At 43.2% G+C, this 26,760-nt stretch overlaps 1 protein-coding gene across 22 annotated transcripts in view; it reads left to right on the top strand.

Moving 5' to 3' along the window:
• chl1b (cell adhesion molecule L1-like b) overlaps positions 1–26,760 on the top strand; it is a 689,122-nt gene that overhangs the window by 500,587 nt on the left and 161,775 nt on the right. For all 22 annotated transcript variants that reach the window (XM_052017114.1, XM_052017111.1, XM_052017119.1 and 19 more), the window contains one exon: positions 9,731–9,953. In XM_052017114.1, coding sequence (XP_051873074.1) covers positions 9,731–9,953 — 223 coding nt within the window. The remainder of the gene's footprint in view (positions 1–9,730; positions 9,954–26,760) is intronic.

Below are 26,760 nucleotides of genomic sequence, written 5' to 3'. Positions count from 1 at the left end.
ACTCCCATAATCTGGGCATGGACGTCTTTCAGTATGCACACCTGTGGTCAGTCCTTCCCATCAGTATCAGCCACCTCATGTACTTGGAGGTTTTCTTTCCATGCCCTGAAGGAGTTTATACGTTCTCCCCATGTCTGCATGGGTTTCCTCCGGGTGCTCTGATTTCCTCCCACATTCCAAAGACGTAAGGGTTAGGAAGTTGTGGGGATGCTATGTTGGCACCGGAAGTGTGGCGACACTTGTGGGCTGCCCCCAGAACACTCTACGCAAAAAAGATGCGTTTCACTGTCTGTTTCGATGTACATGTGACTAATAAAGGTATCTTATCTTGTATCACACTGTGCATGATCTTTCTCCAAAAATCTGCGGGTCCTCTCTGGAGTACACCACAGAATGGTATTTCAGCTGACCAATGGAGTCCCACTGAGCAATGGCTCATTTGTTCAGTGGCAACCCATGAATGAGTGATCCACACTCTAATCAATTGCAAGCTTTATCTGATGTCTATTTATCATAACCACAACCTGCAATAACAATACTGCTGTAGAAGAATGTGCCACAGCAGTGAATATAATTTTTGGGGCCACCTGATTTGTTTGAAGTGTGCTCACGTTCCATGGCCACTACCCACAATCTTTCCTGCCTTTGAGTGCCCATTGACCCAAGAATTTCCACTGAAGTCACTTCTGCCATGACTGTAGTTTTTTGCATACCTGTCAGTCTCAGCCCGTTAATTCCTTAGTGAAACTGCTTCACATTCTTCAGGATAATTTCCATTGTGATGCCCATCAAAATATTATGGTGGACCTAATATTTGCTGCCACAAATATTAGGTCCACCAGGTAACTAGTTTTGCCTGACTCCTGTTCACCACTCCACACATGAAATGATCCCACAAAACCCCTTCAATGGAAATTGCACCTTTTTGCAAGAGTCTTCAGCCTATCCACATGTTCAGCGAAACAGATCCTCCGGCTCTCAAAAATTGCTGATTGAAATAGTCCCTCAGTTTGTGTTTTGTCCTCATACGACACTCCACTAGTAATTTGTGGTGCAAATAGACTCACCAACACTTCAGATGTCTCTGACCCCACCACCCGCAGCAATAGGACTTTTCTCTTCTCCCCTGATGGCACGTTTCTCGGTTCAGTGTCCTCACCAAGACCTCACTGATATTGTTGACCCTCAGGAACATTTTGACTCAGCTGAATCTGTTTGTTGTTTTCCAGTTCCTCAACAGATCTGACATGTCCACAGCATGCCATCATCAACGTTGCGCTGAGAGAACCCTGCTCTCTATTTCTCCTGCACTATCCTGGCTACTCCCTGTACCAGCAACATCCCAAACTTGACTCCAGTGTGGTGTCTGTGACTTTCCTTATGTTAATGCAAGCATGGGCGATCAGACAGAGGTAGACATGTAAATGGACCATCCTCTATTAAAGACAGTAATTTTCAGTTAAGCTGTGATATCTTGCACAACAATATATCAAGGTTATATCACATGGTATGCTAAGTTCTTAAAAGTACCTTTATGCTGACATACACAACAAGCTCCTTGTATTTGAGGATAACTGATGCAAGAGAGAGTGGTTTGTGGAGATAGCCTGTGATGGAGAGTAGAAGCTGGGAGTTAGATCTGCATTTATTGATAATCTTGGAGTAATTAGCATTGGCAATAGAGGTCAAGATATCTATTGTGGTTCTACCATTTCTGTTTTGCACCGAAGGTGTTCATTTTGGGTACAGAAACACAGCAAATATTATGGAGAATGGTTAGTCTGAGAGACAGAGCAGAGAGAAAATTACATTGAATGTTGACCTGGTATTTAGGCTTACAGTATAAAAGATTTTAAATTACACATGCTTGGCAGTTTATCCTATTGATTATTTTAAAGTAACAGACAAATTTCAAATGAAATTTTATTGCTTATTTTCTCAAAAGAAACTTTCAGAGACCTAAAGGCAGATTTCTTCAGAAGTTCCAAATCTAGTGAGATATCTTGGAAAGTATTTAGCTTGGAAAATGCATTATGGCATTCAGTAGTTCTTAGATTTTCTTCTCCCCTTCAGTTGATCTACTGATCTGTTCTTTATGTAAATCTCCATTGAAATCAAATATTTTCCACTCAAGTAGCTTTTAAGGTAAAAGTTATTAATGGTTTTGAGATGTAAATGTGAAAGGCCTCTTTATGATGTGAGTTTCTCATGTCAACGAGAGAGCGGCTGCTGCTGATGCCACTGTCTGACAAATTACCTCTGCAGTTGTCCAGACAGTGGTAGTTTGCCCTACCTTTGTGCTTCATCAAGGTTTAATAATCCTGAACAGAACCTATCTTGCCTGTGGTGGATGAGAAAAGTGGGTTTGAGGGAATAATCACCAGTTCAATTTAATTAATTTTTACATTGTTCTATTTAACTTAATTTGCTGAATGATTTCTTGGCCTAAATTTCTTATGCTGTTATTTGGGAGATGAAAACAGCATAGTGTGGCACAAACACAGTGGTTTCCAAATGGTATGGTTATGATGTTCCAACAGGCTCACTGACAGGGAAGAGAGGGTAGGGAGTGTGTACCCAGAGTCCATGACAGGGTAAGGAGTGTTCACCCAAGCTCAGGAGGGAGTGTCCACCCAGGGATACAGGGAGGAGAGGAAAGGGGAGGAAGTGTTCACCCAAGGACATGGGGAGGAGAAGGGGGAAAAGGGAGGGGTTCACCCAGGCTCATCGTCGGGGGGTGGGGAAGGGAAGGGGAGGGGAGGGAAGGGAAGGAGTGTTCACCCAGGGTCACAGTGTGGAGAGGAGAGGGAGTGTTCACCACAGCACAGTGACAGTGAGCGGGAGAATGCACCCAGATTCATTGACAGACATCTGGAGCTTTTGTCAGTATAACTTGAATGCAGTGGAGAGTTTCTATGTGCACAAGGTGCAGGCTGTCAGAGCAACAGGCATTAGCTCCTGGCCCAAGGTTCTTAGGAAACCACTTCCCACAGTGAAAATCCTGCATCTCATAGTTTGAATTCCTGAACTTGTTGGTAGCCTGTGATGTCATAAAATCCTGACTTCTGCTCCGCCTCGCCTTCTGGGCTGAAAGTAAAGTGGACAAAGTCATCTCTCCAGTATAGAGCATGGGTGCACAACAAACTGAGGTAAAGGCAGAGAATGCTGGCAATACTCAGCAGGTCAGGCAACATCTTTGGGGAGACAAACAGTTAATGACCTCTTGTCAAAGCTGGGAAAATTTAAATAAGAAGCATGTTTGAGTGAAGGAGGAGGGGTCAAGAGAACAAAGAGAATATCTTCTCCGTTCGTGCTTGGCATGATGACAGGACCCTGTATCCACATGGACCGTGCAGTGTTCACTTCTGCTGTATTTGACATGGACAATGCACCTGGCACATGGATACAGTGTAACCCCGGGTTATGGCAGTTCATTATTACAAATATCGCCGTAACGGAATTCACAGATCACTGCCAAAAAAATCGAGGTATGGAATAAAAATTCATTCTTACAGAAATTATGTGAAATAAATATGGAAACAAAATGTATGCAGAGAACTGAATGAGTTTACCATGGACAACAATCGTAGGCTGCTGCTTCACAGCGGGAGGCCACTCAACAGATTTGCCTTGGAAACTGACAATGTGATCTCTTCTATTGATAGGTGTACAACGATACTTTATCAAACAATGTAACATGCATTTCTAGTTATTTCAAACAACAACCCTTTCTCTTCTGCCAACAATGCCAAAGGCCCACAACTGTTAAGAGAAAACCTTCCTTTAGAAATGCATCTGCACTCATAACGTGAGATTCAATGATGAAAAAAAGGGTTTGTGTTAAGGATACAGATGGTTTTCTGGGGATGCAACTCCTCCATAATGTGGGGTACACTGTATTTGCGAGGATAAAGTCAAGAAGATTGATCCCTTGTGTTAGTTCACTCATTATTTGCCATAAACCCAGTTTGGCAGAAATACCCGTCAGGGCTTGGCCAACTTGGTCAGTAGTGGTGCTACCAAAATTCTCCTTGTGATGGACTTTGAAGACTCTCGAGTACATTCTGTGCCATGGCTACCTTCAGTGCTTCTTCCAAGTGTTGTTTAACAAGGAAGAGCACAGATTCATGAGCTAAGGGAAGACAATGTGTGATAATTCAGAAGAAGTTTGCCTGTTAGTGTTTATTCTGCTGCCATGAGACTTCATAAGATCTGTGGTCAATGTCAAGGACTTAAAAGGGCTACTTCTTCTGCCTTTACACCACTGTGTCCCCACAAGCAACAGCCTAACATTGTTGAACTCAGAGAATCACAGCTTACACATGATGTACGAGGCACCTTCGTCACAATTTTTGGTTACGTCCCGCCAGGATCATGTGTAAGCTGTAATTCTCTGAATTCAACAATGTTGGGCTGTTGATTGTCTGGTCTGCAGAACAACCAACTAATCTGGACTGCAGTCCCAAGATATTTGTGAGGAGGACTTTGCAAGGCCAAGTGGGCTGGGAATGACTTTGTTGTATTTGGAATTCTGTGCCTGAGTAGATGCCGGATAGTCCATCTGGTTTTATTCCTTCTCTATTTCAAGGTAGCAATTTTGTTATGACTGGCATTTTGGAGGGCCATCAAGAGTCAACGATATTGGTGAGTCTGAACTTGCATCTAGGCCTGACTAAGTATGGAGGCAGATTTCTTTCCCTGAAAGACATGAGTGAACCACAAGAGTCCAGTAGTTTTGTGGGTATCAAGATTAATACCTTTTGTTTTAGTTCCAGTGGTATATTCCCAGCCCTCCATCTGCTAGTGTCTCTCAATACAGATCATCCAGGCAGTGATGATGATGTTCGGTTGGAATGGTGGGAGACCATTGTCTCAATGAGAGCATGGGAGTTGAGGAAGGAGGGAGCTCTGTCTTGGTTAGGCTCTGGTAACAGGGAGACTTTGTCTTAGCTAGATCCCAGGAACTGTGTAGAAATTAGATGTATGTTATTTGGATTTTAGAAGAATGAGGGGCAATCTTATTGAAGCAAATAAGATCCTGAGGGGACATGACAGGTTAGATGTTGAGATGTTTCTTTGGACGGGAGAATCTTGAATGAGAGGTCATAGTTATTAGATTATGGGGCAGTTGTTTAAAACTGAGATCTTCTTCTCACTTTGACACTTTGGAGTGAAGACTCTCTGGAATTCTTTGCCCCAAAGTGTCATGCAGGTAAGATCATGGAAGGTATTAAAAGGGGAAGTAGGTACATTTTTAAGAGCTCAGGGAATTGAGGACTGTGGGGAACTAGCCAAGAAGAGGCCTGAAGCAGATCAACCATGATCATATTGAATGGTGGGTCAGACATGGTGGGCTGAATGGCCTACTTCTGCTCCTATTTTCTTATGTTCCAGAGGGCTTCACAATTCATTTTCTTTCATTGGATTCAGGGAAACAAAGAATAAGAGTAAATGAAAGAGTACTATCGGTTGGTTGGCTCCCTCTGATTGAAGGAAATAATTGGCGGACTGCTGTGTCCCTCAACGTTCCCAATAAAAACAAAACAGCTGACATTCCATCAAATTTACAGTGGGTCATTTGTGGATCCCCAAAACGTTGCCTTGTCTCTTTTATCATTAGCAAGTACAGCCTGCATGGCTCAAGGCTAAAATATTGGGAAGGGTTAAAATGGTGACCAGAACTATCCATTCACTGATTACTTCATTGCAGCTTCCACAGATGGGTAATGGTGGTGGACTTAATGAGGTCTATCCTACTGCAAGCAATATTACAGAGCAGATAATAAGTGTCCTGAAGTTTCCCACCTGCTGCCTACTCCAACGCTTCCATTAAACTTCACCTACATCTCCAGAATGATTTCTTCATGTTGTGTCCTGGATAAACAGCTATTGCTGCTTCTGGAATGTGAAGGTGACGATGGGAAGGGATCAGAAATTATCAGGAAATTATGGGTTATGAAGGAAGGAGGAAATGGAGCAGACAGCCCAGCTTCCAGTGCAATGGGAACAAAACAAAATAGCGCAGGAAACAAAGGTTTACTTACCCTCCAAACATCCTGGAAAAGTTCTCAAGATTTCTGTCAAGTTTCTTTGTGAAGCGGAGTTTTTAAGTTCCTCCTATCAGCATCCAACTTCCAAAAGTTGAAAGAATATACAGAAGGCATTAAGGAAGCCATGTCTACTTCAAGCAATTAGTTTTATGAGAAATTAGAGTCATGGACAGATACAGCACACAAACAGGCCTTCTAGCCCACCGAGTCTGCACCAACCACCAACCACTCTTTACACGAATCCTACTTCAATCATTAATCCCTTTTTTATTCTCCCAACATTTCTATCGACCTCCCCCCAGATTCTACCACTCACCTACACACGAGTGGCCAGATAACCTACCAACCTGCACATCTTTGGGATATGGAAGTATTGGATTCGACTGTTTTAATTAGTGTATAGTGTTTAATACACCTCAAGTGGCTGCACAAGGAATGGCCACTTCATAGCTTATTGGCTCATCCATCAGGTGAATATGTGTTTCCTCATTGGTTGGTTTTGCCACAGGTATCTAATAGGTTTCCTGATTGGACTATTGTTAGCTAAGGAGTACCTCTTATCTCAGGTATAAAAGGTGTAGTTTTTTTGTTAATCTCTCTCTTGCTCACTCCCACCACCCCCCTCCCCCCCCCTCAGGCCCTTGCTCATCTTTAGTTCCTTTTGTCTCGGCTCATCTCCTTGTAATAAAGCTAGTGCCGTGTGCTCTGTGACTGTTTCTTTGTTTTAAACTTTTCCAATAAAAATTTGTGATGCACCACGTTATTTTTCAACTCATTCCTGGACTCCTGAAAGAACCTGCGGATTCAAAAACAACCGGATCCAACAGGAGGAAACCGGAACACCTGGAGGAAAAGGTTACAGGGAGAATGTGCAAACTTCATGCAGACAGCGCCAGAGGTCAGGACAGAACCTGGGTCTCTGGACCTGTGAGGCAGCACCTCCACTAGCTGTGGCATTTTGCCACCCACTGCCATCCAAGTCTTTACCTTCAGAGCCTGTTGCAGTACTGCCTTCATCATAGTCTTCACACACAGGGGTTGGACCCTGCAGCTGTAAGGAATGGATTTCTTGAATTCCTGAGCCTCAGACTCAGCCATTTCCATCCAGATGGACTACTTTATCCTTTTGGAGGCTTCCTGTTCTCTGCAGCCATGAAATGGTTAAACTTTTTCCTGCTTTTTGCCAGGAGGACCTGCACTAATACTTCTGAGCATGCTGCTGCACTTGTTGCTAATACCCAACTCTGCTCTTCTGTGACACCAGTTTACAGTGCCTGGAGTTGTAAATGTCAGGCGCCTTCTTTAATTAGTTGCTCTCTTCCCTTCCAAAGCGAATGAAGGAGAGTTTAGTGACCTCTAGAGATAATGGGAGCAGGTTAGTGGTGACTTGTATTGACCAGCATTAGAAAATGAAAATAGCTGCAAACCCTTCAACAGCAGTTCACATAAAAACCTCAGTAGGACAATAATAGCTTTTAAAATATCATACAGATATTCATGAACTATGTCACCACTCCTCTTTTAACAGGTAAGATGGGAAAAATGGAACTCTCATCTCTCCCTGCCTATAAATAGTGCAGGTATTGCAAAGACCCCACCCACCAGGGTCGTTCTCTCTTCTCTCCCATCAGGCAGAAGATACAGGAGCCTGAGGACACATACCACCAGGCTCAAGGACAGCTTATATCCCACGATGATAAGACTATTGAATAGTTCCCTTATACGATGAGATGGACTCTTGACCTCACAATCTACCTTGTTTGACCTTGCACCTTTTGTCTACCTGCAATGCACTTCCCTGTAGCTGTGACACTTTACTCTGTATTTTGTTATTGTTTTACCCTGCACTACCTCAATGCACTCTCTACTACCTCAATGCACCGTGTGATGAATTGATCTGTATGAATGGTATGCAAGACAAGTTTTTCACTGTACCTCGGTACAAGTGACAATAATATACCAATACCAAATATTTGCAGGTTGCCGAGATTTTGGACAATCACATAAATCTATCCCTTCCCCATTCTCTCTGCAACTTGAAACAAACTTATCTTCTGCCTTCCCCAGTTCTGACAAAGGGTCTTTGATCTGGAACATAAACTCTTTTTCTGTTTCCACAGGCATTGCCTGAACTGCTCAGGGATGCCAACATTTTCTATTTTTATTTCAGATTTCCAACCTCTGCAGTATTTTGATTTTCACGGGAAACCAATGCAAGTTATACTGCTGGTTGCCTGAGCCAAATAAATCATCACAGTCTCTCCCTGTACAAAACAGAGTAAATTTTAATTAACTCCTGCTTGCCAGAATCATCAAAGATGAAGTGAGACCAGAGATGCATTATCAGAAACTGCTTGGTGTTAACAGCATCCATGTTGTTAACACCATTAAAGATTGAGCAATGAGGTTTACAGCAAGTAATGGGATATGTATAATTAATTTGGCAAAACCCGGATCAGCGCAAACATTACTGTAGTTTCCAAGTATTGCAAGTTCTCTGCACCAGCTGGGTTCTGTTTAATAACAACATCACAGTTATTTCACCATCTAGAATTACAGTTTGATTTAATTTACAGTTTATATTCAGAGTCTCTGATACATTTCCAGAAACAAGGCAGTCTTCTTGTACCATAAAAAGATGTACAATCTCATTCAATGTTGTAGCATTAGGCAATTAATCTGTCCTTTAGAATGTTGAGGCCTCAGCTGCAAAAATGTCTGTCTTGATCTTGTTGGCTCTTTCATCATCACATTACTCCACTTTTCTTAGTGAGTTAGGAACAAAAGACATTAAACTGATTCTTCACCAAAACATTCAGGGTCCTGCTTAGATGTTGCTGGAAAATGTGACTGTGGTCATCCTGGATCTTATTATGAATATAAAGAAAATAAATTAAAACCACACATTTAAAACATTAAACTGAAGATAAATATTTTAAGAGAAGTAACTTATTTTCAACATTGCCTCCCTAAACTGAGCCGACAAACCAGGGTGACCAAGTGTAATGCCGGAACTCAGTCAGACTGCACCCTTCTATTGATAAAGGGGCGGGTTGACAGATTTGGTTTTCCAAGTCTATTAGTATGTCTTGGAGTCACAGGATATGCCCATCAGTCCGAGTGGCTGAAGGCTTGCATTTACAATCAGAGCCACCCATTACAGCTAGCACAATTAGGCCCCATAGATTGAAGTTGAAGTTGTTCAAGTAGTTTATGTACCGCATTATTCTGTTCTATCAGTTAGAACAACATTGATAATTTATCAAATAAATAGCTTTTGAAGAGATCTTACAGCAATAATTTTGTCAGTTTTTGGCCACAGAACTTCAATCATTTATTTAGGTTGCAGCCTCGGACACTCATTGAAGCTGGTGCTTGTGTTCACTGAAATTATTTCAGTACATACATATTTGAACCATTAATTTCTTTCTACTAGCTACCCAAGTTGTTTGCAGTGTTTTCAAAATGCCATCATTCTTGATCTGTCCAAGATACTGTTTTCTTTATTTCCCATGTGCATTTCTTATATTGCAAATAAAATCCTTTTTCTCACTTGTATTTTTCTATAAGCTTTGATGTTGAGACTGGCTTTGCTTTGAAATGAGCCTTTTTTTAAATAGGTGAGACTCTTAATAATTTATTCAGAAACAGCTAACATTTTCTCTGTGCCTATTTTGCAGCCACTGAAACGCATTGACTGGAATGGACCCGGACTGAAGTACAAAGTTAGTTGGAGGCGACAAGGAGTTGACGCAAAATGGCATGAACATATAGGCAATAAGCATCACCACTTTGTTGAGAATACCCCGACATTTGTACCTTATGACATCAAGGTACAAGCCTTGAATGATATTGGACCGGGTCCTGACCCAAAGATTGTAACAGGATATTCAGGAGAGGACTGTAAGTATTTTTTTACCTCAATTGTGTTTTGAAGCATCTCTATATTTGAACAGCACTGCAAAATTCCAATTGATTTTGTAACTGTGTTCCTCTTTAGTACCTATATACATTACTTTGGAAGATTTCTTCATTAGAATTGCTTCCAAGCGGTGTAAAATAAGAGTTATTTTTGAACCAATTATACTTTAAAATACAATTACAGTGCTCCGGTGATTTTCTAGTAGGAACCTAGAAGCTGTGACTTCATCTCATTTAAAAGCAAGTTATGCAACTACTTTCAATAATCTGGCCACTTGTAGGCTGGAACAATAATCTGACTATGAAAACTGCCAAATTGTCACTAAAATCCCATCTTGTTTATTATGGAAGGAAACAGCCACCCATATACATATAGCTTTGATCCCATACGATGTAGTTGACTCTTAATTGTCCTCTTGGAAACAGGGATGGGTCATACGCACAGAGTTGCCAACGTCATCCACATCCCAAGAATAAATAACAATTGGCACAGTTTTCAGTGTTATGTTCCCCATCAGGAATCAAGTGTGCATTATGATGTAGAAATATGAACACACAAAAACCTCAAACATTGCTTCTCCTGCTTTTAAAATTCCTTCTGGGCCTGATAGTAACTGCAAGGTGGGAGAAGAATGTGGGGGGCAACCTGGGAGAATGGATAACAGATAAGATAAGGTCACTGACCTGAAATGTTGACTGGTTTGTCTTTCCACAGATGCTACTTGACTGGCTGAGTTTTTTCAGCATTTTCTGTTTTTGCTGGGAGAATGTATTTCCCTGGTCCTGCCAAATTAAAAGTATCAGTTGTTTTAGTTTTTGTTCAAATGTGTTTCCCAACCACAGCCAGGATCTGGTTGAACTTTGGTCACAGGGACATCCAGAGATGAGCTGAGAAAGAGACTGAGGGTGTTGGGGGGAAGTGGGAGGAGTCCTGTCAAGTATCAGCCACAGTAATACTTATCACTCACATCTAACCCTTCTTCACCTCTCCCCCTACAACATACAACTCCAGGATAGAGGATGGCATCAGGTGGTGGAGGTTAGCATTTCAAACAGGTTGTGGTTGTCTGGTCCCACTGGAGAGATGGGTGACTCATGAGTGACTGCCTGGGGAGTTGAGCTTGACAAACCAAGAATGTTGAGGAAGCGGGGTTGCTAATAGACAAGGAAAGGACCCATGCAGCTTCTGGCCCACCACAGTGGTGTAATGGTCTGTTGGATCCAGCCTTCAAATCATAACCATGGTTTGGGAAACCTGGTGTCCAGGTGTTAGCATCAAAAGATGAAGTACATTTAGGAATGCAGCTTAAAAATATTTTAGGAACTGACCCATCACCCCAGAGGCATATTGATCACTTGCTTCCAACTATTAAAATGAGAAATGGCCACATTAGTTTATACTTATGTGTTTGCCACCATCTTCCTGCGCACTTCGGTATGTTAACATTACAGCAAGAAAAATCAGGATGGATTGCTGAGAATGTTAGCCCTCACATTGATGCATGGAATTTGTGTGTGACTTGTCGATCCCTTGGAACAATTTCTTAAGAACTCTTCTATCCGTATAAACCAGATACAGATTTACAGTGATACATCCTTGCTGGTTACCTCCAGCAGTAAGTAAAGGTTACAGTGTTTATGGTGTGCATTTAACATACAACAAGAAAAAGCTTAGGAGAAATTACAGCAATATAACTCAGAAATGTAATCATTCAGATTCAAAATAAAATTTGCTGCTACTACACAATAGCGTAATGTATTTACAATAACCTTGGTAAATTCATTGGGAAAACCCCATGCAACATGTTCTGAACTCATTTGTAGTGAACAGCATCACACATATTCTGCCCGGAAAAATTCAGAAGTGTCTGCAATTTGTAGTTTCTTTTCAAAGTCCAAATTGCAAAGTAATGCACTTTCGGAAATCAAATAGGGGTAGGACATATCTTGTAAATGGTAGGTCATTAAAGGATGTTGATCAACAGAGAGACCAAGGAGTTCCCTGAAAGTAGTAACACAAGTCGATAAGGTGGTGAAGAAGGAATATGGCTTGCTTGCCTTCGTAGGTCAGGGCATGAAATAGAAGAGTTGGGTCGCGACGTTGCCGCTCGACAAAACATTAATGAGACTGCACCGTATTGTGTGTAGTTCTGTTCAGCACACTATAGGAAGGAAATAATTACATTAGAGAGAGATTTGTCAGGATGTTGCCTGGATTGGAGGACTTTAGTTATAGGGAGAGATAGGATAGGCTGGTCTTGTTTTCTCTAGAGCGAAGGAGGTTGAGGTGTGACCCGATAGAATTGTACAAAATTGTAAGAGGCACAGAGAGGTTAGATAGTCAGAACCTTTTTCCCTTGGTAGGCGTATTAAAAAAACAAGAGGGTATAGGTTTAACGTGAAAGGAAGGAGATTTAAAGGGGATCGCAGAGCTAAGTGTTTTATAGACAGAGTTGTTGATATCAGGAATGGACTGGTAGGTGAGGTGGTGGACTCAGATACAAGTACTATGTTTAAGAAGCATTTAGATAGACACTTAAATAGGCAAGGCATAGAAGGATATTGCCCAAATGGGATTAGTATAGATGGGCAAAAAGGTCAGCGAGGACATGGTGGGCGTTGGGCCTGTTTCTGTGTTATACAGCGACTCAATGTATTTATTTTTTGGAGAAGTTTTAAAGGTGATAATTCAGTGCTTGTCAATCATTGCAGTGAATGAACAGGTGGGCAACCTACTGAGCAGGCTCCCTTAATAGAAACAGTTCGTATTGATTAATTAAAATGCAAATTAGTTTCCTTTTTGAAAGTAACATTTTAGGAAATAGTATCAGAGTGAATTGAAAGAATATATGACCAACAGAGTAACTTAAGAGGAACAAGGTGACTTTGAACTTTTAATTCCCAATAGTGTTATGTCATGCTCTTTCTGGGTTTATGAGGAGTGACTGATAGGATTTGAATGCTAAGGTTGGTCAGCAGCTCTGTATATTACATCAAAACATTAAACAAAGATGGTGGAAAATAAATTAAATGGACTATAGAGCAATTCCTATGTTGTTTTGCATTGGAGTATCTCTGGGACACGAAGATGACCGCCATTGCATCCGCTATTATCGAGCACTGTTGGGTTCTGTACAAAGTGTTTAGAATACACAGAATGGGTCTGGCAAAGCTCTGTTGCTCCAGAGTGTATGTCCATTGTGTATCCTTTAGGCTTCTTTCGTGCAAGTGAAATGTCATCTCTACAATCTTCTGTCACGATTGCTCATCCTTCCAAAACTACCATTGACAAGTTTATTCAGTCCAGTTCATTTGTATTACTAAAATAATGTTCATTTACTAGTTCAATTAAGTTACTTTAATCTGACCCACTGATTTTATGATTTTATAATTCATGAATAAAGGTAAAGATTAGTGAAGACAAATGTAAGTTCCTTACACTCAGAAACGGGAAAATTTATAGTGGGGAATAAAGAAATGGCAGCGCAATTCATCAAATACTTTTGTTCTGTCTTCAAGGAAGGAGACATAAATAACTTACCAAAAATGGTAGGGGACCAAGACTCCATTGAAAAGGAGGAGTAAAAGGAAATATGTATTCATAAACTAATAGTGCTGGAGAAACTAATGGCATCAAAAGTTGATATATCATCAGGCCCTATAATCTACATTCCAGAGTATTGAACAAAGTTGCTGTGGAAATAGTGGATGCAGTGGCAGTCATCTTCCAAACTTCTCTAGGTTAAGGGAGAGCTCCTGCATATTTGCAGGTGGCAAATATATCCCCACTATTTAAAAAAGGAGGGAATGAGAAGGCACGGAACCACAGACTGGTTAACCTGGCATGAGTAATAGGGAAAATACCAGAATCTGTAATAAAGCATGTGATAAAAGACTTCTAAAAAATATCAAGGGGCTCAAAAAAGTCAGCATGGATTTATGAAAGGGAAATCATGTTTGACAAACCTCCTGAACTGTTTTGAGGATGGAGCTAGTAGAATAGATAAAGGAGAATGAGTGGATGTAGTGTCTTTGGATTTTCAGAAGGCCTTAAGTCACGAAACATAGCACACAATTAGTCCAAAAATGCATTGTCCAATTTCTAGGTAATATTAATCTTTGTATCCATATGTATACCGCTAAACTTGTGTTTTTGTAATCTGGGATCCGTTTCTTTGGCAACCTCTAGATTTTCAGCTTCTAAGTAATAAGTAAGCCCCCACTTCTTTAAATCAAAATGTATCTGTGCTGAACTCCATTTGCCAATTATATTCCCACTCTAAAGGTTTATAATGTCCTCCTGTAATCTTTTAGAGTCCTCAGTGATGATTATCCTCTCCCTCATCCTTCGATGTTTCTAAGTTTGCCAATGGCACAAAGCCAAAGGGGAAAGTGAATGTAAAGAGGATGCAGAGAACCTGCAAAGGAATGTTGACAAGTGAAGCAAGTGAATGAGAAGGTGCACTAGGACTATCATGTGGAAAACAATATGAGCTAATGAACCAGAAGAAGAATCAAAAAGCAATCCATTTGAAATTCTGAACATCTTACAGATGTCAGTCTACTAGAGGAATCTTGGTGCATTTTTTCATGAGACACAGAAAATGAACATGCAAGTACAGCAAGCAATTGGGAAGGCAAATGGTTGCTCGTGCTGAGATTGTACATGTGAGACCTTATTTAGGCAGCCTGTATCACTGTATATATGGATACAAAGATTAATATTACTTAGAAATTGGACTTAATGCATTTTTGGACCAATTGTGTGCTATGTACTTGGAGTAACTGTACCAGAGATTTAGCAAGAATACTATCTAAATTAGTGTGTTATTCTGTGAAAAGACAAATAAGCAGGATTAACCAATATTCATTGGAGTTTAGAAAAATGAGAGATGATCTCACTGATACATATGAGAATCTGAGAGGGATAAACCAGGTGGATGCTGAGAAGCTGTACACACCAGATGGATTTGGAAACTTGGGGATAAAGTCTCAACTCATCACACCATAGCACCCTGACAACTTTGGTTGGAGACAGGTTTCCTCCCTTAGCCTTGCCTCCTGTCAGAGCACTTCAGGAGCGGAATCTCAAGGGTACGCAGGCTGAAGTCTACTCGACATTGAGGCCTTTCTGTAAGCCACTGCTCAAGTTCAGAAGCAGGAGGCCCAAGGCAATTGGACCCAACCATCCTTCCAGTGTTAGTGGGGCAAAGAGTTGTGGGGTGGTGCCAAATTAGGCACAGTTTAGCCCAATACATCATCTCTTGGGGGTGGATGTTGTAGGTGAGAGCTAATTTCAAGACAACTACAAAAATAAATAGTTTACACCTTTACACTTACTGGTGATGCTACTACACATGAAATGGATCTCGAGTGGGAGTTCAGCATCATTGGATTGCAGCTATTCAAGTGGCTTTGCTTTATTTTTTTGTTTTGAATTACATGTAAGGATATAATTAAAACAGGATCTACAGTGCAGTTGTTCAGATGAAAACAGAATCAAAACCCATCCAGTCAAAGGAACATATTGATATCAATGACTAAAACAGATTTTCCAATATATGCTGTTTATTAAATTTAGCATTGTACCCACCATTACATTAATGTTTTTCTCAACAGGGGCCTAGTTACTTACCTACTTTATTTGGAGAATAATCCATGGCTTTCTCTTGATACTCTTGAAGCCACTGCTGATTAATAGCTTTACCATTGTACAGATGTACATTTGGATTCTCTTCTGTTTCAATTCAGAGTTTAAAACAAGGGGGTGAACCTTAATCTGATTGAAGAAACATTGACTTTTCTTCTTCACTTTACCACTATACATGTTGTAGGCTGCCCAAGGGTGTGCTGATTGATGCACTACACATAAAGTGTAATTTCTCTGTAATATTGTGGGCTTCCATTGCACCGCTAGTGTCCTAATACAGACAACAATCACAAAGAAAAATGTCCCTGGTTGAACCTGCACTGTTTTCACCCGTGATCAAGGCACTGGATGAAGTGCATGCTTTAGAAAAGGCTCATCAAGGAACTGAGGAGTAATTAATCTTCTAATGTGCTGTTCTTCTTGGCAAAGAAATCTGTTTCGTTTTCCTTCCCTGGTTTGGTCTGTGTGTGACTCCAGGCCTGTGATTAATGTTAACTGCCCTAGCAAGCTAGGTTTAAACAAAATAAGTACAAAACCACAGTAGCCACCTGTCATAGGCACAGGATTTGGATGCAGCAAAGTTATCTCCAACTCTGTAATCCTTTCAAAGTTCCCCTTGCTAATCCCTGTGAGTTTATGAGTAAATTGGAGGAGTTGTTCCACAGACAAGTCAAACAACATTCTGACAACTATACTCACAGTATTGCACCTTCACCTAACATCCCAGAATCCTTTATTACAGGAGCAAGCAGCTTCATGGGGCCTTGGTGAGAGCCCATCTGGAGTTTTGAATACAGTTTTGGTCTCTGTTTCTGACTGCATTAACTGAGGTGCACAGAGAGGTTGGTTCAGTTAGGCCCATAATTCACTGGAGAATGGAGGAATAAGAGGGGATGTGATGGAAACCTTTAAAATTCTTCTGGGTCTTGATAGGAAGGATGTTCCCAAAGGCTGGAGAGTCCAAAACTAGGCCATGCCATTTAAAACTGAGATCAGGAGAAATTTCTTCACCCAGCACATGGTGATCCTGTGAGATTCTCCACCACAGAGGTTGTGGAGGTCAAGTTATTAAATATATTCAAGAAGGAAGCAGATATATTTCTTAATGCTATGGGGATGAAGGAATATGGAGAGAAAGTGGGGAGAGGGTACTGAATGGGCGATCAGCCACAATTGAGTGGATTGGTGGACTCGGCCCACTGGGCTGATTGGCCCACTCCTGCTCCTATTTTCAATGTTTCTACCACAATCCTTGGGTCCACCCAAGGCTGATTTACCAAAGCTGGCAGCATAGTGACATACAGTCAATAAGGAATGAGCCTGGACTCCGAAGCATTGATTCCAGAAGGTCAAACTTGGACAAAGTAAACCCCTGTTAATACTCACTTCCTGTTCTCTCTCAGCCAAAACAAGAGTACTGCTGCATAACAAAAGACACAGTGAGAGTAGCAAAGGCATTGAATGTACACTGGGTGAAGTATTCAATGCCCAACACCCAGAGTGACTGAGTAGTGTCACCATTGGCTGAGTGCTGGAGGACACAGCAGTCAGAGTGGGTGGAGAGAGGGAAAAACCTACTTGACTTCATTCTTGTCTGTTACAAAAGAATCCATCCTTGATGTATTAAGAAGCAGAACCACCACCAGACTTTGTGGAAAGAAGGCCCCATCTTTACTTTGAGGATGCCCTTCATTGTGTAACGTGGCACTAAAGAGATCAGATTCAAAACAGGTCTGGTAATGGAAAACAAGGCAAATATGCTGTGCTATAGGCCCATCATGAAATTAGAATTGATTTCCACCATAACACTATGATGATTTGGGGCGGCACGGTAGCGTAGCGGGTAGTGTGACGCTATTACAGTGCCAGTGATCGGGGTCCAATTCCTGCCACTGACTGTAAGGAGTTTGTACGTTCTCCCCGTGTGTCTGCATGGGTTTCCGCCGAGTGCTCCAGTTTCCTCCCACATTCCAAAGACGTACGGGTTAGTAGGTTAACATGGATGTAATTGGGTGGCACAGGCTCGTTGGGCCGGAAGGGCCTGTTACAGTGCTGTATCAATAATAGTAATAAGAGTAATAGTAATAATATGTAATTTGAAATAACAACTCGGCAGCTAAGGCAGCATCTGTGAAAGTCAAACAGAATTAATGTTTCAGGTCCGAAATCCTTTGCCAGAATGGGGAGAGAGAAAGAAAACAGGGGAGTTTCAGCTGCAGAGAAGGGGAGGGATGGATGGAAACTCCCTAATTAGCAACACAATGGGGTTACCTTCAAGAAAAGGACTGCTGTAGTTGATATCACCTTCTCAATGGAAGTTGGGGATGGCCTTGTCAGCGATATCTAAATTATGTCAATGATGAAAACAATTTTCTTCACTTCGCTCCCTAACAGTGGTTCTCAGAGCCAAAGTACAAACATGTAACAATGAGTTAATTTATGAATGCTCAAATTAAAATTTGGCCTATCTAACTTGCTGAAAGCAGTTAATGGATAAACTCCCTTCACAAGGTGGATCTCTACTGTTTTCCTGGGGGTACTAACACACAGAACACTTCCAAGAGATATTTGAAATAAATTGAAATTACTTGGATCAGTGTGATCCAAGCAATCTATAATGGATTTGGTAATGCATTTAATTGGGTTTTCCAGCATAAAAGCAAATATTTTTCTCCTCTTTATCAGCTTCTGATTTTTAACAATTTAATTTCATGTGTGTCACAAAAAAGAAATGCCGTTCTTTAAATTGTAATGGCTTTAATAAATATTCTGTTTGATTTTATTCGCTCAGTTAAGAGTATTTGATTTTTAGCTGTTACCACAGCAGCTACAAAAGTACCTCTGACTGTAATGTGCTCTGGAATGTCCTCAGGTCCTGAAATGGAGTATATAAAGTATTTCTTATCCTAAAGATAGTGACTATCTTAATGAAAAAGAGGTTTGATGTTTTTTTTCAATTCACAGAAAGACATCAGCAAACCATAATTTGGTACTTGTTCACCAGTTCTTCTTTTCGGTTATACTTTTGTAAACAAATGAAGAAAATCTTTGCTGACCCTTTACATCAGTGATGCCTCTGAGTTCAATCACTAGATTCTCAGACTTCACCTGAGATCCATAAATCATCTCAAAAACCATTTTCTTTCTGTTCTCCTGTCAGTGGTTTACTTCTAAGTTGTTTTTTCACTGTTTGTTCTGTTGATGTGTACTGATAAAGAGTTATACAGTTGTAACACATTTTTTTTGTCTTACGGGCACTACCTTTTGGAAGCAGAATTTCTGGCTTATAGCTATATATTTGCAGGAATCAGTATTTATAGGAGACCATAGGAAAGTGTCAGTGTTTGCAGAGAGTTTTAAAGCTACTTGGATTTAACAGATATGCTGCAAGCAGTGTCTCAATTTTGTAGGAAAGTGAGGTTATATGAAATAAAACTTATCTCTCAGCATTTGCTGTTGTCCAGTTATAATACATTGTGAGATATATTTTGCTGGGACATTTTTTCTTTCGGACCCGAGCAGCTTCCTGAGTGAAAAGTGATGCAGAGGTTTTCCGTTCATAGGTGAAACAAACTCCAGAAAGTGAAAATAAACTCTTCTGTTCACAATATATTTGCAAATCATTTAATCAGTGTAATTCAACATCAATGTGGGAGTAATTCGGAAGACGCAAGATCATTTCATCCCAAAGAAGAAGAAACATTCTGAAGGGAGGATGAGGCAACCGTGGCTGACAAGGGAAGTCAAAGACAACATAAAAGCAAAAGAGAGGGCATACAATATTGCAAAAATTAGTGGGAAGCTGGAGGATTGGGAAGCTTTTAAAACCCAACAGAAGGCAACTAAAAAAGCAGTCAGGGGAGAAAAGATGAAATATGAAGGTACGTTAACCAATAATATAAAAGAGGATACCAAAGGTTTTTTCAGATATATTAAAAGGGAGGTAAGAGTGGACATCGGACCGCTGGAAAATGACACTGGAGAAGTAGTAATGGGGAGCAAGGAAATGGCGGACGAACTAAATAAGTATCTTGCGTCAGTCTTCACTATGGAAGACACCAGCAACATGCCAGAAATTCAAGAGAGTCAGATGGTAGAAGTGAGTGTAGTCACTATTACTAAGGAGAAGGTGAGGCAAAAAATTCTGCAGATACTGGAACCTGGACCAATACACAAAAAGTGTTGGAGGAACTCAGCAGGTCAGGCAGCATCCATGGAGGGAAATAAGCAGTCGACGTTTCAGGCCGAGACCCTTCATCAGGACTGGAAAGGAAGAGGGCAGAAGCCAGAATAAGAAGGTGGGAGGAGGGGGAGGAGCACATGCAGGCAAGTGATAGGTGAGTTCAGGTGATAGGCGAGTCCAGGTGAGAGGGGGATGGTAGGTGGGTGGGGGAGGGGGAGAAGATGTAATAAGTTGGGAGGTGAGAGGTAGAAGAGGCAAGGGGCTGAAGAAGAAGGAATCCAGTGGGAGAAGGCAGTGGACCATGGAATAAAGGATGGAGGAGGAGAGGAGAGGAGATGGGCAGGTCATCAAGGTGGGGGAAGGGAGCCACAGGAATAAGGGAAGACAAAGGAGTTGGGGGGCGGTGGGAAGAAGGGGTAGGATTACCGGAAGTTAGAGAAATCCATGTTGAGGCCATCAGGTTGGAGACTTCCAAGGCGGAATATGAAGTGTTGTTCCTCTAACCTGCATCAGGCCTCAACGTGGCAGTAGAGGAGCCGTGGATAGACATGTCAGTATGGGAGTGGAATGTGGAATTGAAATGGCTGGCCACGGACGGAATGAAGGTGCTCGACGAAGTGGTCACCCAATCTACGTCGGGTCTCACCGATGTTCAGGAGGCCGCATCAGGAGCACCGGATGCAATAACTGACACCCTTGGACTCGCAGGTGAAGCGCTGCCTCTCCTGGAAGGATTGTTTGGGACCCTGAATATTGGCGAGGGTGGAGGTGCGGGAACAGGTGTAGCTCTTAGTGCGGTTGCAGGCATAAGTGCCGGGGGTTTACCAGTGGGAAGGGATGAGTGGACAAGGGAGTCGCGGAGAGAGCGGTCCCTTTGGAAAGTGGAGAGAGGGGGTGAGGAGAAAATGTGCCTGGTGGTCAGATCCCATTGGAGGTGGCGGAAGTTGCGGAGAATGATGTGTTGGATGCGATGGCTTGTGGGGTGGTAGGTGAGGACAAGGGGAACCCTGTCCCTGTTATGTCGGGCGGGGGAAGGGGGTGAGGGCAGACATGCGGGAAGTGGAGGAGATGTGGGTAAGGGCAGCATTGATGGTGGTGGAAGGGAAACCTTAGTTAGAACATGGACTGTTCAACGTAGCCGACAAAGAGGCAGGCATAGCTGGGGCCAGTGTGAGTGCCCATGGCTACACCTTTGGTTTGGAAAAAGTGGGAGGAGCCAAAAGTTGTTAAGGGTGAGTAACAGTTCCACCTGACAAAGGAGGGTGGTGGTGGAGGGGAACTGGTTAGGTCTGTTATTGAGAAACAAACTGAGAGCCTTAAGGCCTTCCTGATGGGAGATGGAAGTGTACAGAGACTCAACATCCATGGGGAAAATGAGGTAGTCAGGGCCGGGGAACTGGAAGTTGTTGAAGTGATGGAGAGCATGCAAACCATCACAGACATAGGTAGGAAGGGACTGAACCAAGGGGAACAAAATGGAGTCAAGCTATGAGGACACAAGTTCAGTGGGGCAGGAGCAGGCAGAAACAATGGGTCTACCAGGGCAGTTGGGTTTGTGAATCTTGGAGAGGAGGTAGAAACGGGTAGTGGAGGCTGTAGAGGGGGGGTGATCTCCGGAGGCGATTAGATCAGTGATAGTGTGGGAGACAATGGCCTGATGCTGCTTAGTGGGACCCAGGTTGAGGGATAAGTGAGAGGAGGTGTCCGAGAGTTGACGTCCGGCTTCGGCAATGTAAAGGTCAGTCCGCCAGACTACAACAGCACCACCCTTGTCTGCGGTTTTGGTAGTGATATAAGGATTGGTGCAGAGGGAGTGGAGGGCAGTGCGTTCAGAGGGGGTGAGGTTGGAATAGGTATTGGTATTGGTTTATTATTGTCACTTGTACCGAGGTACAGTGAAAAGCTTGTCTTACAAACCGATCATATAGGTCAATTCATTACACAGTGCAGTTACATTGAGTTAGTACAAAGTGCATTGATGTAGTACAGGTAAAAACAGTAACAGTACAGAGTAAAGTGTCACAGCTACAGAGAAAGTGCAGTGCAATAAGGTGCAAGGTCACAGCAAGGTAGATCATGAAGTCATAGTCCATCTCATTGCATAAAGGAACCGTTCAATGGTCTTATCACAGCCGGGTAGAAGCTGTCCTTAAGTCTGGTGGTATGTGCCCTCAGGCACCTGTACCTCCTACCCGATGGAAGAGGAGAGAAGAGAGAATATCCCGGGTGGGTGGGGTCTTTGATTATGCTGGCTGCTTCACCAAGACAACGAGAGGTAAAGACAGAGTCCAAGGAGGGGAGGATGGTATCCGTGATGCGCTGGGCTGTGTCCACAACTCTCTGCTGTTCCTTGCAGTCCTGGGCAGAGCAGTTGCCGTACCAAGCCATGATACATCCAGATAGGATGCTTTCTGTGGTGCATCTGTAAAAGTTGGTGAGAGTCAAAGGGGACAAACCAAATTTCTTTAGCCTCCTGAGGAAGAAGAGGTGCTGGTGAGCTTTCTTGGCTGTGGCATCTACGTGATTTGACCAGGACAGACTGTTGGTGATGTTCACTCTCAGGAACTTGAAGCTCTCAACCCCCTCGACCTCAGCACCATTGATGGAGACGGGTGCATGTACACCACCCCCTTTCCTGAAGTCAATGACCAGCTCTTTTGTTTTGTTGACATTGAGGGAAAGGTTGTTGTCATGACACCATTCCACTGAGCTCTCTCTCTCCTTCCTGTACTCCGACTCATCGCTGTTTGAGATACAGCCTACAACGGTGGTATCATCTGCAAACTTGTAGATGGAGTTAGAGCAGAATCTGGCCACACAGTCATGAGTGTATAGGGAGTAGAGTAGAGGGCTGAGGATGCAGCCTTGTGGGACACCAGTGTTGAGAATAATCGTGCCGGAGGGATTGGGGCCTATCTTCACCGATTGCAGTCTGTTTGTTAGAAAGTCAAGGATCCAGTGACAGAGGGAGGTGTTGAGTCCTAGGTCTTGGAGTTTGGTGACAAGCTTGCTTGGGATTATTGTATTGAAGGCAGAGCTGTAGTCAATAAACAATAGTCTCACGTAGGTGTCTTTACTGTCCAGATACTCCAGAGCTGAGTGTAGGGCCAGGGAGGTGGCATCCGCTGTAGACTTGTTTCGCCGATAGGCAAATTGCAAAGGGTCCAGGTTGTCTGGTAGGCTGGAGTTGATGCATGCCATGACCAACCTCTCAAAGCACTTCATGATGGTGGATGTCAGAGCCACTGGTTGGTAGTCATTGAGGCATGTTACCTTGCTCTTCTTTGGTACCGGGATGACAGTGGTCTTCTTAAAACAGGAGGGAACCTGAGATCGAAGCAGGGAGAGGTTGAATATGTCCATAAATACTTCTGCCAGCTGATCAGCACAAGATCTGAGCACGCGGCCCGGGACACCATCTGGGCCAGGTGCTTTCTTTGTGTTCACTCTCCAGAAGACTGATCTTACGTCCTCCACTGTGATCACAGGTTCAGCTGCATTGGTGGCTGTCAAGGTGGATGGTGACAATCCACTTCCCTTTTGTTCAAAACATGCATAGAATGCGTTAAGTTCATCCGGAAGGGATGTGCTGTTGTTAACTATGCAGCCTGACTTCGTCTTGTAGCCTGTTATAGCATGTAAGCCCTGCCATAACCGATGGCAGGTCAGGGACTCTATTTTGAGTCGGTATTGCCTCTTGGCATCCCTGATAGCTTTCCGAAGGTCATACCTCGACTTCTTGTACAGATCAGCATCACCAGATTTGTGTGCAGCAGTCCTCTCCTTCGGTAGGGAGTGGATCTCCCGGTTCATCAGTGGTTTCCGGTTTGGGAACACCCGTATTGTCTTCTTTGGTACACAGTCCTCAACACACTTGCTGATAAAGTCTGTGATGGTGGTGACATACTCATCAAGGTTGGCAGCTGAGTCTTTGAACATGGACCAGTCCACTGTCTCAAAGCAGTCACGTAGGAGCTCATCTGCTTCCTCAGACCAGCACTGCACGACTCTCCGTACCGGATCCTCCCGTTTCAGTTTCTGTTTGTATGCAGGGAGGAGGAGCACAGTCTGGTGGTCTGATTTACCAAAGTGAGGACGAGGGGTGGCTGGTGAAGTTGAGATGGTTAATGTCCCATCAGCAGTTGGAGATGAAGGGATCCAGAGTGGGCAGAAGGCCAGGACGAGGAAGAGGGCTTAAGGGGGAAGAAGGGGTCATCAGTGGGGGCGGGGGGGGGGTGGGGAGTCCTCATCAAAGAAGTAGGCCTGGAGACGGAAGCGGTGGAAGAAGAGCTTGGTGTCATGGGGGGTGCAGAACTCGTCGAGGTGCGGGCACAGGGGGGCAAAGGTAACGCCCCTGCTGAGGACAGAATGTGCAGCCTCAGAGAGGGGAAGGTCAGAGGGGATAGCGAAGATGCGGCAGGGGTGGGAGCTGGGGTCAGGGGAGTGTAGAGGGTTGGAGGGGTCGGAGGAGAGTTAGAGGGGTCAGGGAAGGTGGGGTGGGAGAAAGTAGGAGGCTTAGAGGAGTGAAGGAGAGTTGAGGGGTGGGGCGAGGCTTGGGAGACCAGGGGAGGCGGTGGGGTATGGTAGTGAAAGCAGAGGAGCAATAGGACCCAGCAGCAGTGAGAGAGGTCTCAGCCCGGGAGCAGCCGGGGCCAAGGTCAGAGCTGGAGGCGGCGGGGGCCTCAGCTCGGGGGCGGCCAGGAGAAGGTGCTTGGGAAGCTGAAAGGTCTGACGGTGGATAAGTCACCTGGACCAGATGGTGTCCACCCCAGGGTTCTGAAAGAGGTAGCTGAAGAGATTATGGAGGCATTAGTGGCGATCTTTCAAGAATCATTAGAGTCAGGAATGGTTCCAGAGGACTGGAAAATCGCAAATGTCACTCCAGTCTTTAAGAAGGGAGGGAGGCAAAAGGCAGGAGATTTTAGGCCAGTTAGCCTGACTTCAGTGGTTGGTAGGATTTTAGAGTCCATTATTAAGGATGAGGTTTCGGGGTACTTGGAAGCACATGATAAAATAGGCCAAAATCAGCATGGTTTCCTTAAGGGGAGATCTTGCCTGACTAATCTGTTGGAACTCTTTGAGGAAGTAACAGGCAGGATAGACAAAGGAGAGGCAGTGGATGTTGCTTACTTGGATTTTCAGAAGGCCTTTGACAAGCTGCCACTCATGTGGCTACTAAACAAGATGGGAGCCCTTGGTATTACAGGAAAGGTATTAGCATGGATAGATTGGCTGGCTGGCAGAAGGCAAAGAGTGGGAATAAAGGGGGCCTTTTCTGGTTGGCTGCCGGTGACTAGTGGTGTTCCTCAGGGGTCAGTGTTGGGTTCGCTACTTTTCATGTTATACGTTAGTGACCTGGATGATAGGAGTTGATGGCTTTGTGGCCAAGTTTGCAGATGATACAAAGATTGATGGAGGGGCAGGTAGTGTTGAGGAAGCAGGGAGTCTGCAGAAGGACTTGGACAGGTTGGGAGAATGGGCAAAGAGGTGACAGATGGAAGATAGTGCAGGGAAGTGTATGGTCATGCACTTTGATAGAAGGAATGAAGGTGGAGACTATTTTCTAAACGGGTAGCAAATTCAGAAATCGGAGGTGCAAAGGGACTTGGGTGTCCTAGTGCAGGACTCCTAATGCACCCTAAGGGTTAACATGCAAGTTGAGTCAGTAGTAAGGAAGGCAAATTCAATGTTAGCATTCATTTCAAGGGGGCAAGAATATAAAAGCAAGGATGTAATGCTGAGGCTTTATAAGGTGTTGGTCAGACCACATTTGGAGTATAGTGAGCAATTTTGGACCCCATACCTAACAACGGATGAGCTGGTGTTGGAGAGAGTCCAGTGAAGGTTTACAAGAATAATCCTGGAGATGAAAGGGTTAACGTAAGAGGAGCATTTAATGGCTCTGGGCCAGTACTCACTGTAATTTAGAAGGATGAAGGGGGCAATCTCATTGAAACCTACTGAATATAGGAAAGGCCTGGAGAGAGTGGACGTGGAAAAGATGTTTCCAGTCGTGGGAGAGTCTCGGACCAGAGGGCACAGCCTCAGAACAGAAGGACATCCTTTTAGAACAGAGATGAAGAGGAATTTCTTTAGCCAGAGGGTGGTGAATCTGTGGAATTCATTGCCACAGACAGCTGTGGAGGCCAAGTCATTGGGTGTGTTTAAAGCGGAGGTTGATAGGTTTTTGATTAGTTGGGGTGTCAAATGTTTATGGGGAGAAGGCAGAAGAATGGGGTTGAGAGGGAATAATAAATCGGCCATGAATGAATGGTTGAGCAGACTTGATGGGCTGAATGGCCTAATTCTGTTCCTATGTCTTATGGTCTCTAATTATTCACATTAATTCATGACAAAAGATGACTAACCTTTGATGTGGTTAAGTATGTTCATGCTTCAATAAAGTTGCAGGATCAGAAATTTTTAATTGTACCTTTCTTTCTGGAAGAAGAAGGCAGATATTTATAACTCATCATCAAGGTTGATTGCACTGCAAATGTGATGGTACGATGAAGTGCATCTTGATGTATGCAAACTCCAATAGAGAAAATGACTTGCCTCTCAGACTCATGAATGATGGCAGATAATTAAACAGCTGACTGGGGAAGGGAGGAGGGGGCTCCAAGTATAAGCATTGAAAAATTACAGTCCCCAGCACCTAAAGGAAAGGCTGAAGCATTCACAAATGTGTTCAGCCAGAGGGGCATAATCCGGCTTGGTTTCCTCCCGAGAGGAAATAATCATGAAGCTAGTCCTTGGCCGAAGAGAGCACTGGATGCTGCAAAGAATGTAGGACTGGATGACATCTCTCCTGAAGACTTGCACTCCAAAAGCAACTGCATTTCTAGCTGTTCCAATATAACCATAACCCAAGCATTTACCCCTTAGAGCATGTAAGTAACAAAAGAGTCAATAATTGATAGGCGTGTGTGACAAAGAGAGAGAGAAAGAATAAG

The sequence above is a fragment of the Pristis pectinata genome, chromosome 6, assembly GCF_009764475.1.
Source record: "Pristis pectinata isolate sPriPec2 chromosome 6, sPriPec2.1.pri, whole genome shotgun sequence".
Taxonomy (NCBI): domain Eukaryota; kingdom Metazoa; phylum Chordata; class Chondrichthyes; order Rhinopristiformes; family Pristidae; genus Pristis; species Pristis pectinata.
This window is presented reverse-complemented; position numbering and strand designations above follow the sequence as displayed.